Raw genomic sequence first — 17,318 nt, 5'->3', positions numbered from 1 at the left:
TGTGAAAAATGAACAAATTGCTTGTTTTCAATAATAAATTATTATGAAAAGTTCAAATTAGATATCTATTGTTGATAAATATTTAAGAATGTAACAGAAATTCAGAAATTTCATTGTTCTGCCAAAAAAAGAGTTAGTAACATTCTTAAAAACTTAAATAATATTAGGCATTGATTTACAAAATTATGTTTAAATAAGTAACTGTTCAAAAATGTATCTGTTCAAATAAGTATATGTTCAAATAAGTATATGTTCAAATAAGTATCTGTTCAAATAAGTATCTGTTCAGAAAAGGATCTGTTCAAAAAAATATATCAGTTGCTGTTAGTTCAGAAGTCAATTCCAACAAATTTCTAAAATAATTCCCAACATAAATCCTGTCAGCAAGTTCCCTTAACGTAAAAGCAACAGAAACTGTCTTGCAATAAGAAATTTTCGAATAAACACATAAAACAAAAAGTGCAAAAATGCCGAAACAATAGCAACACCTTCCCATACCGACATGCCAGTTAAGTTTGATGACAATTTGAGGGGGGTTTTCTTAGAAAAACAGACAAGCTTAAAATAGATTCTTTTAACCCACCTTTCCTGCATTGGCTCCATAGTTTTGATTTTTATCGTAGTTTCCTGCCGCGAGAATTTTGCATTCCTTGCAATCTCTGTAAAAGAACAAATCAATGTCTTATACATGATATTAAGAGAAGTGTGCATTGTTCAATATAAAAGCTGTTTTGTCAGCAATTACTAGTTTTCATTTAAGCTGCACTCTCGCTGATTGACCGTTTCGTCTCAGAATCAGCTAATTTTGGACTCAATTCCTTCAATCAAGTCACATATGAGATATCTCTCAATAGAACAGACCTCAATTGTTTGGAAAACTGCCGAAAAATGCATTTTTCTTAAAGCAGAAGTTATGCATTTAGCCATAAAACATCAATTTTCGAACATGACTATGATTAACTGTGATCTGATGTTTTGTCAGCAGTCTTATATTACTGATCTACAGACATTTATGCAAATATAGGCTCGCCGACGCCAGGGTGAGTAGTATAGCTCTCCTTATTCTTTGAATAGTCGAGCTAAAAACTGTCAAAATAGTCCATAGGTGAGAGTGCTGCTTATCATCTTATTACGATGTTCATTGAATATAAATTCACAAGCCTTGTATATAAGCGTACAGGTTCCCTAAATGTACATGCCAAAAGCGAGGTAATATCAATGACTTCAGATTATTTTGGATTTTTTATCTTATTTTTTTTTCATTTTATTGATTTTTTTCTCAATTTCAAAACAGGTAATCAATGAGTAAAAGTTCACAAAAATATATTTTATGTATATATATGACATAAAAACTGAAAAAAAGAGAAACAAAAAAACTTGTTTTACATGGGACCTTACTCTTTTTAAAGGTTCTGTACTTTGCCATACAAAACAAATTGATGAAATTTCAACCTTTTTTTTTCTAGTTAGACTCCAGAACAATTGAAGGATCATATCCACAATTGGCATCATGCAGCAGTAGTGCCAGTCATTTCTAGTTCAACTTACAACAAAAGTGACCCAGAGAAAGCAGCAATACGAGTCTGGGTTTATTTTCATTCGAACAAGGGGCATAATTCGTTTAATTATTAAAACCAGAGTAAATGGGGTGTGTGTATAATGTTTCTGGCAACAAGTAAATAAAAACAATGGTGGACTTCAAAGACCATATTTGAGCTTATATATACATTTGTTGAAGGGTTCCAGCAGTCAGTATCTTAGTTTTAACACTTCTAATGATTTGCCACAATTCCGGTAACCCGTAAAACGTGCATTTTAAAAGCCATGAAATACTCCCTTTAACCTAGTATCATTTTTTGAGTTGTGGCCATTTAGGGTAAAGTTTTTGAACTAAATTTCAATGCTTACACTAACTTTGATGACAACATCGACACCAAGAGTATCACATAACATCTAACTTTTTGCTTCTTATAACAGAGCTAATAATAAAATATGCCTTACTTTTTTCTCAGATTCCACATCATCTGGAGGATGGAAATGACGTCCGGCGTCACATAGTAATCCTCTTCAAGCAGTAACAACAGGCCTTCGTAGTTCGACATCACTTGTACATGCTCGAACACATGGTGAAGCTGGAAATGAAATTGATATAGGTGTAACAATTACAATAATTATATTGCAACACATTGCTATAGGTTTAGTAAGAAATACTTCAGTTAGAAAAAAGGCATAGTGAATTTAGTCAAATCTAAGGGTCATAACTCCAGATTAATTCATGTGATCTGGTTGTTGATCAAACTTGTCCAAGATATTATATCATAAAACAGAATGTTGCCCAGAATAGGATTGGATTACAAATACTTAAGTTTATAATGTGGTCAAAGTGAATTTGGTCATATCAATAGCCATAACTTGAGAGATAATTAGGCAATCTGACTGTTGATGAAACTTTAAAATAAACATTGCTACCAAGTTTGATAATTGTTTGATAAGAAATTATTAAGTAAAGAGTAGACAAAATGAATTTTGTCATATTTTGACTAATCAACATCAATCTAGATTGTATGCCCATGAACATTATAACCAAGTTTGGTTAAAATGGAGAAAAACTCTCAAGTAAGGGAATTGAAAGAAGAAATGGGTCAAATTTTGAAAATACAAGGGCTGTAACTCAAGAATTATTACCATGGCATGATCTGGTTGTTGACCAAACTCAGTCAAGATATTATGCTAACATTTATGATTGTAATCAATTTCGGTAATCATAGGATATGAAATACTTAAGTAAGAGAGCAGACACGAAAGTTTGACGCCACGCCTGCCAACATGATCCCTTTCAAACACAACACAGCAGTTACTTCCCTTTGCTGTACAGTAAACACTGCCTTCACACATATAACATCGTCATGATCAAAACTATGTGACCGCATTCAAAATCTTTTAATTGATGTGTTTCAAAATTATCTAAATTAGATTTTTTTTAAATCCACTTGTTTTTTTACATGGTGGCAGAGATCTTCTGCTCACCAAGGGAGATCACTGCGTAAAAAGTTTGATCCCTTTATAATATCTTCTTCTTTTATGTCTGCGATATATTACATTATCAACTATGAAGGACTACTTTGGGAAGATTTATTTTCTTTTAGCCAGGTGTTCTCATTCCAAAGTCAATACATACCAGTAAATCACTCCAGAACTGGTAAAGACTTAGGGGTTACTCTTATAACATTAGGCATAATATTTAAAGAAATGGTATAATATGGCTTTTTCACAGAAGTCAAAACAATATGTAACATAAGTATTTGATTGATGCAATCTAGATTCTAAGAGTTGTTTTTGTGGTCATGTAATCATGAAACAGAAGTTCAAAGAATGGATTTTATTCCCATGCATCTGACGTTATTTCTGTACAGGCATCAAACATTTTTGCGCATTCTATCTGAAATGCCTGTTTACCTCAGCAACTGCAAGATATTGTTTACAGAAGCAAATCTGACGGGAATGTATCAAGTAATGCTTTTAAGCATGGCTCTTTTGAGCTTTATAGTATTATTCATTCACAATTGATGCAAAAGCACACGAATGCCAGAGTTTCCATTAAAGAAAGTCTGGAAGCATATTACTCCCTAAAAATGGACTAAAACTTCCAAAATTAATGCATTGGAAGTACAAAAAACTTTCATAACTTCTTAGAAACCTTCCAAAGTTGAAGGTATTATTTTTAAAACTTTGATTTATCAATCTTTAAGTAGATGACAAAATAAGATTAAACAAAAGTGTTGAAACCTAAAACATAAACTTTTAATAAAAAAACAAAGAAAAGAAACAGTCATAACAATTAAAACAGAAACTCCAAAACTAGTATCTAAATGTTCCATCCACAACTCCTTCAAAACCAGGAAAACAATTCTAAAGACGTTTCTACCTTGGTTCTTGTTTTATATACTATTTCATGAAATATAAAGCATAGAATATTTGCAGGGAGTCTGGATTTGAGTCTGTACAAACCCCTTTTTTCTGTGTATATTTTAATTTCAAATCCCCTTATTTTGTAAATTTTAACAAATATAAAGACCCTTCAACCTCTGTTATAGACTGTCCTATTTTTTGACAAAATCTTAAAGACAGAAGTAAATGTGACGCTATTATAAATGAGAATCAGACTTTTTGGGGCGAACCTCCATCTGTTACTAGTAATGACTAACAATATTTTTTTTAAACCATTATTCTATATATAGTTACAGTTTCCCCATAAGTATAGATAATTATATAGAATATTTTTTTTTCTTTATTTTAATTTTGTTGTTGTTGTTGTTTTTTTGAGGGGGTGGGGGGAGGTGATGGGACATGGTCATAGAGGTGTGTCATTACAATGCACCCTGCCCCTGTGGTGTACCAGAGGTGTATCTAGGTTTTGATGTAAGAGGGGTGCCACTAGGGGGTGCATCTTTGGACATTGTGGGTGGCCATGCCCTACCTCAGAGCTGAATATGGGTGGCATGGTTGTGCGGTCCTCTCCTGGTATTTTTTTTAAGGGATCAAGTCTGAAATCTTGCCATTTTTGCGCATTTTATTTATATTTTTCTGCAATATTGACATAAAAAAGATCACTTGGACAGTTTTAGGAGGGGCTCACTAGTGTGTACATATCTGATTGTATAATATGTATAATCATCCTTCAAGTAGGTGATTGAATATTTACAGAAAAGATTAAAACAGAAAAACACTTTGTTGACATTCTGTCATTAAATGGATTAAAATCAGTTTAAAAAGACTACCTAACAAGATAACTAAATCATAAAAGGTAATTTTTCAAAAAATTGGATTACAAATGTCAACTTCACATTGCTGAGGTATTAAAAGTATTTTGACACACTGTGTTTTCAAATCTTGCCTTACTATAAAGACCTACATTTTCAGCCTATGGTATCACCTTATTATGACCTTTAGTAAGTAAAACCCTTGCTTATTCAAGGCGCACAAATTAGGTTGATGCTAAAATTAATACATCTTTATTCTAATGTATCATGTTCAACTCATTTGACTTAAATGATCAAATCAACAAAAATGCATATGATTAAAAGATATACATGTGTATGCAACATTTAAGCTCTTTTCTAACTCGGGATTTTGTGGCCTGTGACGTAGCTATTAATTCAAACAATAGCTGTCGTAAGACAGTACGCTCGACTAGACAGGGCTTTGTCTTAGAAATGTGTGCATTAATGATGTTATATGTGACTGTCCAATACAATTAAGAAAAAATAAATTTTAAAAGGGGCCATAATTTGTATTAAGGTTAAAAGTCCCCTAGCTGGCAGGTCACAGTTTTTAGGCACCTAATTTTTTTTTATTGATCTGATCAAGTCTATTTCTCACCAGGCTCAGGTCGAAATCCCCACCCACCCCCACCCCTACTAAATTCCTGCCCAAACTTAGCTAAATTTTAAAGTGACTCGCTCATGGTTTGTAAAAAGCACTTTTTTAAATGAAATAAAGTGTGGCAAATCATAAGGAGTGTTAAAACAAATATACCAAAAGCTGGAACCCTTCCGCAATTGTTGGTATTTGCTCAAATATATCATATTGAAGACAACAATTTTCATTATCGTTTATAACGCGATTGAAAATTAATAACAGCTGTGGTGTTGCGTGATTGGTTGATTGACATTATCACGTGATGTTACCAATGCATCCTTACCAGGTCAACATATCCACCACTTTTGTTAAAGTCCAGTGGCTGTGTGGACTAGCCGGCTGTTTTCTGTTTTTTTCTTGACTTTAACCGCAAGGGTTCGAACCCAACTAAAACCAAAATACTTTTTTATGCTATAACTGTATTTTTTCTGCAATTTCAATATCATAGAGTAAAATTATGATAAAATAAGTGTTTTCAGATGCATTACCGGGATAACTAATTTTTGGTCCAAAAACATGAGCGAGTCACTTTAAAAGAGCAAGAGCAATCTGATACACACTAAAACAGCGTCATAGTCATCTATCAAGTCACATTAAAAAAAACCTACATGTCAAATTACATGAAACAGATTGAATGATCTTTTGATGACTCGGGAGAAAATTACCTGATTTTTTATTGTTGTAATTGCACAGCCGATTGTATTGTTTTATCTTATTCTCACGAATCTGTGACATATGTTTATAATGGTCTCTAACCCAACAGTTCAATAAACAGTGCACACATTTCCCTGAATGCAAAAAATCCACGTCATTACATTAAAAGCCGCAACTTAATGGGAGTTTTTTTTCTGATCTACAATAAAATGCAGAACATTATATTCAATAAGAGCATACAAGGGGATTTCAGTGCTCATCTGATGTTTTTTCTGCAATTGAAGGGGCATAACTCAATTATTATTAAAACCAGAGTTATGGGCCTATTGCCAATATGAATAGTGTTCTATGATTTTTCTTAATGCAATTTACTGCCTTCTACCATCTTTCTCCCCTTGCTAAAACCAGTTCATTTTCCCCCCAAAATCATAATATTTTCCCAATTCAATTAATACAGATGCTGTGAATGAATTAAATAATGGTTGTCGGGTACACACAGTGGTTTAAAGTGCACTGGCTTCTCACCTAGGTGTTCGATTCCTGGGCACATGTGAGTTTGGTTTGTGGTCACCAAGTCGGACAAGGGGGTTTCCTCTGGGTACTCCGGTTTCCCCCACAACACAAGACCACACTCTTGCATAACATTGTGCCAACAAGAGTGATTAATATAAGGCCTAAAAAAAAAAATATCTGTTTCCTGTAACCCGACCGACCGTAATTTTTTACCGCCGACCGCAATTTTTTTATGCCCCAAAATTCGAAAAGTCCGATTTTTAGCGATCTCTGGCCTATGATGACACCGATAATTTAAATATTTTGGTAGTGTCCGAATCGTTGCATAGTTACAAACGTTTCCGGTTTGGCAAGTTGAAACAATGGCAAAAACCTTAATGGCTGTGACATTAAACTGCAGGGCTTTCAATTGACCCGAGCTGCCGGGTTTTGACGCACAGGAATCGTAAATGACCCGAAATCAACGCATCATCCATTTGTAATATGCATCAGTTTTGACACGGGATATTTCGGTGTGAGAGTCGGTATCATCTGAAAGGAGCCTCAATGCATGATCTGAATGTTTGTTTAACCCGCAAGAGCAATTTACACCCGAAGTGACAAGTGATTATCGATCTGGAATCTGATCGGTAACCTTGTCAATTAGCAGCACTCAAACTCAATGACATAATATTAACGCCGCCCATTATGCAAATTAACGGATACCTTCCGCTTTTTCGCTAAGTGCAATGGTTTTGAAAAACAACAATGCTAGGATATATTTTGTTCATTTATTTTAAGTTTTTTTTATTATATCTCCAGTTAATTAAAAAATATTCTTATAAGTTTTTAATGAGTTAACAGAAAAATAAACATTTTTCATACCACATGGTCTAAAAAGCACGGAAAACAGGAGCACGCTAACTTCCTGTCAATTTTAATGAAAGTGAAAGGAGAACTACGTAGATCGTTGTCAGTGTTATAGTTTAGTTCTATCACGGACCTGGTTTATAGGTCCGTGGTTCTATAACAAAACTGTTATGGTTTTGCCATTTATGAAAAATACGATGTTGCAATACTGGCAATAGGAACGATAAATGTTTTTGTTTACTTCCGGAAAAAAAGATAAACCTGAAAGTGAAAGTTAAAGTAAGAAAGATGTCGTTGCAACTAAACAATCGCTGGTGCATATTGGAATTTGACAAGGATGCACTGGATTACATAACGAAGATGCATTAACTAAATAATATGTTCGTCAGAGTCAGAACATATTTTACCAAGTTTTGACTCCAGGGAATGTTTTAACCCCCGTAGTCCAGTCAAGTCCAGAAAAGGAAAAAACAACAAGGTATTCTATTGAAAGTTACATTGATTATCGTGTTTGAGATTTTTACAGAATGAACAGTGGATCTAATACAGCAGATCTTTTTAAAACACTGAAAATTGTTAAAAAAAATAAGTTATGGAAACTATTTAAGGTACTGTACGTGTACTAGTTTTGCTGTTTTACTGTTTAAAAAAGAAAATGGTATTACTTTTTATTAGTCAGTCTAAGCTTTTTTGATACTGATTTTAGTCTATTTAAACATATTCCAGTCCAATCTGTTATTTTACACTGTTCGCTGTCGAGTCAGTAGGTAAGGTTTAAGTGTCCAAGCAGTGAACAGCGTAGACCATGGGTCTACACTGGTCCCAAAGATCTGTACAATTCTGACAGCCTTTAAGAGTTAAATGGTTTAGTCATTGATTCTAGTCATTTATCAATCGAAGTATTGATTTATATAAAATTATGTTTTGTGGAGATTCTTGCCTGTTCTTGTTGTAACAGCATTTTATTTTATAATAGTTGTCATGTACATTTAATTGTAATACAACTTGATATTATTACACAGTCTATCTTAAAATAGTCTGTGCAATAATATCATGTTTTATTATTAGAAAATGTATGCATTTTGAAAGTTTTGTTTAAAACATTTGCCAAAAATAAATTGTCTAAATGTTCTTTGATTCACTCTTTCACTGGGTTATATTTGCAAAGTCTAAAGATGAACTGCTTCCCTGGTGAACATACTGACAATGCTCAAAATTGCACATAATGTTGCCACCGCTGGGAGTCGAACCCATGGCTTGCCCTTCAACAGGATGCATTCTACAACTGAAATACATGTACCATGGCTAAAAATAACTGATAAACAATGCTGTTTCTTTGTCAAGCTTCACCTATATATAGATGTGAAAAAATCGCTTAGTCTTGATTTATTACAATGATGATGTATTTTATGTTTTGATGGCTGTCAAGCTAGCAGATTTAGCTTATAAGTGGCAGAAAGATTGAATCTATATATCACACTGAATTCTTATTAAAATAATTCACCTGAAATAAACTTGAATATTGGATCATTCTGACATTTAAAAAAAAAAAAAATCCCTACCTACCGACCCATCTTTTTTTCTGCATGTTACAGGAAACAGACATATTTTTTTTTAAGGCCTAAGTTGCAATAGCTTGTTTCACAATCGTTGTAAAATTAAATAAGTTTAAAATAATAAAAAAGCAATTTATTTCTTGCAAAATAAACAAAATCTTGATAAGACTACCGGTAGCTCTTTTACAGCATAATGTACGCAGAAAAAAGTAAAAAGTATACTGTGAAATCATTAATGTTCGTGGGGCATTAATGTTCATGGTTTTCGTGGGTAGGGTGATCCACGAATTTAAGATCCCACGAAATATAGACCCTTTTTTTACTTTTTCAACTCCCATGTTATGTACATAGTAGTTTATTCGTTACAGAAGTCGCACTATACAGCGTTTATACCTGTCTCACTGTATATTTTACTATCATTGTTTTGTTAATATATTATATCTACCTTTAACACATATAAACCAAATCAATTAAATGTGTTTTTATAAACCAAATGATAGAAGCACGTGTTTAAACGTGTGCTGTTCATGAAAATCTCCAGGTTTACAAGATGTGCGTGACGTGTGTCGGTACTCGATTTTGTTATTTAATGAAATCATTCGATTACTTTGGAGGATACTGAGCACCCAACGTGACAAAGTACAAAACAACGCGTTCAATATATTTATTAAACAAAAACGTAAAAATAAATATTGAATGATCTTGTTTACTCAAATATGCGCACCTTTTCGGTGTTTCCACAGTTTGCAAAATTCTTAATTGGTATTCAATGGCTTCCCCTTTCTTTATTCATGATCATGGAACATCTTTTATGACCTTAATTCCCAATTAAATCAATAATTGACATGGGTATATGCACTAATTGGCATCTAGTACCACTTTAGCGAGTGTCATTAACCGTGTGACCTTGAAGACGGAAATCACGGGCCAGCGCGTGGAGGTTTTGCAGACGATCTAGGACGATGGCATATTCGATTATTTTTTTCAAAATTGAAAAACCACGAATTCAAGTACCCACGAAATTGTATTTTTTCGGCAAACCACGAAATTTCATGCCAACGAATATAAATGATTTCACAGTATTTGCTCTTATATAACTGTTTTGGCACAAATTTGTATTTTTCCCAAATTCAAAAAAATATACCAATTTGAAAGGCATAAGCGGTGATAACAATTCCAAAAAAACACACTTAAGTTTAAGTTTCATGCGAATATCTACTGTGTTTTTGCCAAGTTGAAGGTTTTTGCACAAGGATAAAAAGGTGGCCTCATTGTTGTCATCATGCAAAAACTTTAATCTTGGCCAAAATAACATTCAACATATTCACATGAAACATAGTACACATGTTCAAGGCAATCGCATTAGCTCATCTTTCACAAAACCTGACAAGCTGAAATAAACCAGGTTTCTTGTCAAGTTAAAGCTATAAATAACTTATAGCCATTACAATGTATAAAAGGTCAGTTAATTTTGCTCAATAAATTGTTCACAAGAATAAATACTGTCATAATTATGCTCAGACTGACATACAAAAACAGCTATGAAAGTGTGGACAAACTGATTCATCTCTGTGGTATGATCTTTTAATTAAACAGATATACCATTAATTCTTTAATCAGCTTCCGTGACCCATCTTTCGAGACTCAGAAACATATCTACCGTAAATGACTGGGTATTAGACGCACTTTTTTCCCTCAGATTTTGATGCAAAACTAGAAATGTGTCCATAGGACACGGATGCCCCCACTTCGATTTTTTGTCACAGAAAATAAGCCATAATGATTATTCAGGATAATCTGAGGGCCCTAACTCCTAAATGATTAAAGCGATTTCCATGGCTATCGAACTTGATCAAGATATTATGGTCACAAACATGTGTTAAAAGTTTGGTGAGGATTGGACAAACAGTTTTCAAGAATTAGATCGGAAACAATCTTCGGGACGTATTTTTCAAGTCTTTTTTTGCAAATAAAGGGCCGTAACTCCTAAATGACAAAAGCGATTTCCATGGCTATCGAACTTGATCAAGATATTATGGTCACAATCATGTATGTAAAGTTTGGTGAGGATTGGACACATACTTTTCAAGAATTAGATTGGAAACATATATTTTTGAAGTATTTTTGGCAAAAAAGGGCCATAACTCCTAAATGACTAAAGCGATTTCCATGACTATCGAACTTGATCAAGATATTATGGTCACAAACATGTGTTTAAAGTTTGGTGAGGATTGGACAAACGGTTTTCAAGAATTAGATCGGAAACAATCTTCGGGAATTTTTGGCAAAAAAGGGCCGTAACTCCTAAATGACTAAAGCGATTTCCATGACTATCGAACTTGATCAAGATATTATGGTCACAAACATGTGTTTAAAGTTTGGTGAGGATTGGACAAACGGTTTTCAAGAATTAGATCGGAAACAATCTTCGGGACGTGTACGTACGTACGTACGGACAAGGGCAACCCTATATGCCGCCACTTTGTGGGGGCATAAAAATGCCTGCGTATAATACCCAGTAACAATTTTTTGAACTTTTTTTCTGAGGTCAATTTCAAGCCGAGAGTTTGTTTAGATTTATGTAGAAAGGGATGTTACTCGCGTCATATTGATCGAGTATATACGGGTTAAAACGGCAGTTGAAGATCGGGATACGGTATATCGTAAGACGTTTATAATTTCAACAAAAATATTTTTCGATTAAAGTGACCGTAATTCACCTAAGAGTTCGGACACTCTAAATATTTGGACACCCATAATTATTTCCCAAAATAATTTATTTTGCGTACCTAATTTTCGGACACCCAAAGGACATCAATCATAACTTTCATAGTTACCAAGTTTCACAGACGAAGATTATTATCTTTACAATGCCTGGCTAGATTACCTAACCGTATACACCACTGTGACAATTTAATTAGTTACTACCCATCCTAAACGATTTATTGCCTGTTGAAAAGGAAGTGTGATATATTAATTTCAGGATTAAACAAACAACAAGGGCAATCAAGGGATTAAGAAAACATCGACACGGCATGTTTGTAAAACGATCTGCCAATAAGCTTTCAAACTTGTACCACACTTATAGACTCTATGAAGCAATAATCGTACAGTTATACATTAATCCTGCATAGCAATGTCCATGCTCTCCACGAGATCCTCGTGGGTATAACTGTAAGTTATGTGACGTCACACAGTGTGACTCTTTGATCTGAAGCCGATAGAATGTGTTTATTCAGTTCAGTGCATGTATAAAATGGTGTTTTAATTAACTTCATGAAGGATTTACACTTATAGGCGTAATAAATAAGTTTATGACCATTGATTACTACGGATAAATTAATAAGTGGTAAAAAGCAAACATGAAGAAAAAAGGCAGGTTAAACAAACATGGAAATAAAATGTAAAAATGATAATTTTCTATGTATTCGGAGAGCGAAAAAAATAATTAATTTATGGTGTCCGAACTCTTGTGAATTACGGTATTCAATATTATTTTGAATAATAAATTGAATTAAACAATAATCAAACTTACATATAAAAAAGCAAAGATGGGCACTGTCAAAATATTTTTTGCATAACATAACTTTTCATTCTCGACAGTATGGTTGTATGGTTTTAAAGATAACCATCGCCATTTTCACGAAAAAAAAAATTTGTCACTGTCAACAAACATGGTGGCTGAAAATACCGGACGATTTTGACATTTTTTCTATGCGTCTTTTAACCAAAAACATAGATTAATTTTTTTTTTCCGGATTTTTCACAGATTTTTTTCCCTGCGTCTAATACCCCCTATCGTCTTATACCCAGTCATTTACGGTATGTCCTGTGATCTCTGTTTGGCGGTCTAAAATGAACAATACCACTCTGGTTGTGCATTTTGATAGTAAATATAAAAATTGCTATCTAATCTTTTGTAAGCAGTCTCATATCAATGGTGTCAAGACAAAAGGTATGCGTGCATGCAAATGCTTTTAATGGTTGTTTATTCAAGACTCATTAAATACTACATGGGAGGGGGGGGTTAAGGCCTTGAAAAAAACAACACATTTTGGTTTGGGTATGCACAAATTAGGCGCCGAAAATAAAATAACAGTAATTAAAGTCCTTCCTTCCTAACCTGTTTTTGAAAAGGACGAAACCCTAATCAAACCATTTTGTTTACGTATATTCAGATCATCAGAAAGCTGCAAAGGCTGTGAAGCTTTGGCAGCAGATGACCATTGCCAAGGTGACCTCTGAACCCACAAATGGGCACTGCCCTAGACCCATTAGAGGGCCTACAGCTGCTCCCTTAAACCCTAGTTATCGGAGTTCAACTTTTGGATGAACAAGCCCAAATTCTTATACTATTGCTTGGCATCAATTTTTTTAACAAGCTCTGCTATATAAATTCAGAATTTGAGCAACTGCCTAATGAAACATTTTAGGTGCAGGGCCTGTGGGCTTCAGTTAATTTCAACCACTGAACATACAATGAAAGTGGCGACAACTTTTCAAAACCCAGAGGGAACCCTGGTCATTGTAAACAATATTACATAATATTATGGGTATCGTTAAAATATAAAGGAGGTTTGGGATACTTTTTAATTTGAATACAGAATTTCATCAGTAGTAACACAATCACCAATTACATGTTTGTGTCCATTAACATATTAATTAATCACACAACCACTGACTATTCATTGGTTTCGATCTCACCCCTGGTTTGAGATTGTAAACACTGGTTCTTTTAACATGTGCAGTGTATTATAAACTCATCATAGAATTAAACAATCCTCAGTAAAAAAATAAAATATAAGAATATTTAAGGTCTAACTGTGTCTACATGTGCTAAATAATCAAGAACTGAATCAATATTATTATGAAATATTTCCCTTTGAATTACAATATTTCTGGTCAATATAAAATCCAGTTAAAATAATTCAATATTCATCATTGTCAACTTGACCTAAATCAATTGTATCATTTTACTTGAATGTTTTTGTATGAAACCATACTTAACCACAAACTAGAGCTGTCACAGGGGTCACAAATATCCCTCTATGCAGCCTGGACACAGGAATGGCAAACTTTTTTCAGAAAAGGGGCAATTACTCTGTAAAATTATGTGGTTTGTAACCAAAGCTGAACATGACCTGAACTTTATGGTGTTAAACAATGTGTACCAAAGAATATAAGTCAACCTTTCCATGAGTTTTTGTCTAGACACCATATTTTTAGCAAATTCCGAGTTGAAAAGGGGCCATTACTGTGTTCAAAATAAGTGGTTTATACCCAAAGTGGACCACAACCTGTATTCCATGGTCTTAAACATGAGTACCATTTTTTTTTTAAATCTGTCAACCATTTATGAGATGAAATCCGTATGTAAAACTAACAGACCAACCAACTGAAAAGCTCAAATCTTTTTTCCTACATCCCCCTCCCTCAAATTACGGTTAATGATTTATTTGTGTATAATTACCAGAAAGGCCAATAAAAGCTTAGATTTATTCATTAAGAAATGTCAAAATCAAAGTCAGCTTTTGTTGATAACAGCAGCAGTCACACTGTGACATGGTTAGCAAGGAAATGATTGGTAAAAAATCATGAGCATGGGGCAAATCTTATTTTGGTACAAATCGGGATAGGGTACAAATGTTACATTCAGCTCTGCTGTGCTGTTATTTTAATGTCTTTGGTTTAATTATGTTAAATATCTGAAATTTTCGAACAAAATGACATTTAAAATCATTGTCCTTGCTGAAAAAATCACTAATTCAAATGTTGAGAAAATAAACTCCGAAAAATCGTTCATCTTCCATTTTCTGACATCGTATCCATGCTAGTAAATGGTACATAAAGCATAAATAATATGTTTGTGGGTAACAAAGCAAATTTTATCAAAAAATATTTCACAAATAAACTATCCAACATATTTTAAAAAGCAATGTATTTGATTGTCTTAATTAACCCCCCCCTTGCCAATGTTGACAAATCTGGTATGACCATCTGCTTCGAAAGCAACAATGTTTAAAATGGTGTGCCTGTTTAGTACAACACAATTTTCTTTTCTTTTTTTCAATAGTTTTGTTAGTGCTTGACAACATTTTTCATTATCCCTTCACTTTTTCTTTCGCATTTAATGAACTTTCGTCATCAAATGAGATTGTTCTGAATGTATATTCTTATTGGCTGATGTTCAATAGCTCCCCCTACTGGGGATGTTCCACTAATTGGCTGTTTTGCTTAGGAGATTACCGATTATGAAAACACATGTCTGCTCATTACAGAAAAACACAATAAGCTGTCATATGACAATGATAAGGCACATTGGGAGATGAAACGGAAGAACGGCACATTTTCAGCAGTCAATACGATGAATTTATTGCAGTCATGGTGTTGGTGCCTTGCTCAAAACACCTAGCGGAAACACTTTTATAATGAGTATTGCGCAATTTGTCTCAATTATGACAGCTTATTACAGGGCCTTCCAATCTTTTAGTGATTATTCCAATAATAAAAATGGTATTAACGGGATAAAAGGCGATAATAGAGCAATTGCGAAAAAGTCACTACCAAGTCTGAAGGGGGCAGGGCGATAAGAAAAGGGGTCAACGGCAGACCGCCCTAAAAAATACAGGCTAGCTGGAATACTGGAGACGAAATGTGTGACAATATTGTGCCACCCCCATCACAACCGAAATATGTTGTGATAACGTCATTTAATACATATAAAAACAAATTTTGTATACCTTCCCGAACCAGTGATGATGTGTCTGACAATATCGTGCCACCCACAATATGACTGACATAAGTCGCGACAGCTCTGTTAACACGGTATAAAAAAAATATTGCATATATACCTTCCAGAGCCAGTGATGTTTTGTCTGACAATATCGTGCCTCCCGGTAATGACCGTACTTGTCTGGATACGCAGCGTTTTTGCACTTCTTTTTTACTGCCCTAAAAAACGTAAGAGGTTTATGTTTAATTAAACAAAATCATAAGAATAGATTTGTAAAACTCAAACAAAAAATAGTTCCCATATTAAAGTAGCTATTACACATTAACTTATCATTCAACATTTTCAATCAACTGGAAAAAATCTTACATCATTTCATTTTTTCTGAAAGCTTTCCTTGCACCCTCTGTCACGCTGTACTTGATCAATCATTCTTAAATAGATTTGTATTTATCTTTATGCGCCCACTATCAGTCATACTTCAAATGTGTTTGTTTTACAACAGCAAGACATTAACTTTTTATAGTTGGCTGATGAGTAATTGATTTTGCTGCATCTGGATTAATCCAGGGTATCTTTAAACAGTTATATTTAAATCCCATCAGTAGTTCTGAAGTTATGGCCCGGACAAGCACCAATTATATTTTTTTTAAAGACATGCAGGTGGTCTTAAGTCCCTTATAACAAGATTAAGCTTAGCTCACTATTTTTGGTTTACAATAAATTGTGTAAAATTAACTTCTTTAAGAGTTTTTATACTTTTGATAGGAATTATCATTACGAAAATCACATTAAACCATTTTTCATTTATCAAGATTCAATTTAAGTATGTATTTTGGCTAATTGAAATAAGCTACTTAAGCCTGTTAAGCTTAAGAAGTTTCGAGAAATTGGGGCCTGGATACACACCACCATTTTTTTACTGACAAGCTTTGACAACATTATCGGAGCACAAGGGTCTGAAAGACTAAAGAAACACAAATAGAACTATTTCTCTTCCACAATGAATGCAGGAATAAACTTACTTTTCTTATACATGTAATATGCAGGATTAGACTTACTCTTCCTTTTTCATGTTCCGAGAACAATCATCTGGATCTTCACCCGGAAATGACTTTGGGTGAAGTTGGAGCGAGTGTGGGAAAAAGATTTGCAGCACCTTAAATACATATTGTTTGTAATTACAGAATGATACAAAGATACATGACTGTGTAAATGCAGCAAATTGTATTAAACTTGGGTAAGTTGTCCTTTAAAGTTATCTTTAGGCAATTTGCACATGTATTAATGATTTCGTAGGTTTATCAGTGGTCGAAATTAACAAAAGCCAGCAAGCCCTGCACTGGTAAAATGTCTTCCAGACTTGCTCTAATTCTGAATTTTATATAGCAGGGCTTGTTCCAAAATTTGATCCCAAGCAAAAGTATAAGAATTTGGGCCTGCTCATCCAAAAGTCTAAATTAGATGACTGGACTTTATCTTATTTTTTCGGAATATATAATAATTGACCTATCTATATATATTTCAGGCAACTGTTACCAAACCAAGGACTTAACCAGCTGTATACAATTGGCTGCTGATGTGTACATCTAATTTTG

At 33.8% G+C, this 17,318-nt stretch overlaps 1 protein-coding gene across 4 annotated transcripts in view; it reads right to left on the bottom strand.

Moving 5' to 3' along the window:
- The window catches only part of LOC128211154 (alpha-1,6-mannosyl-glycoprotein 2-beta-N-acetylglucosaminyltransferase-like), a 55,422-nt gene that overhangs the window by 18,465 nt on the left and 19,639 nt on the right, over positions 1-17,318 (bottom strand). For all 4 annotated transcript variants that reach the window (XR_008257223.1, XM_052915609.1, XM_052915607.1 and 1 more), the window contains 4 exons: positions 16,782-16,879; positions 15,842-15,941; positions 2,002-2,132; positions 584-659 (listed from right to left, as the gene is read on the bottom strand). Coding sequence is in view for 3 of the 4 variants with exons in the window: in XM_052915609.1 (XP_052771569.1) it covers positions 584-659; positions 2,002-2,132; positions 15,842-15,941; positions 16,782-16,879 (405 nt within the window). In the remaining variant the exon portion in view is untranslated. The remainder of the gene's footprint in view (positions 1-583; positions 660-2,001; positions 2,133-15,841; positions 15,942-16,781; positions 16,880-17,318) is intronic.

Source organism: Mya arenaria, chromosome 12 (assembly GCF_026914265.1).
Source record: "Mya arenaria isolate MELC-2E11 chromosome 12, ASM2691426v1".
NCBI classification, from domain to species: Eukaryota; Metazoa; Mollusca; class Bivalvia; order Myida; family Myidae; genus Mya; species Mya arenaria.
Note: the sequence above shows the minus strand (reverse complement) of the source record. Positions and strands in the feature narration are given on the sequence as shown.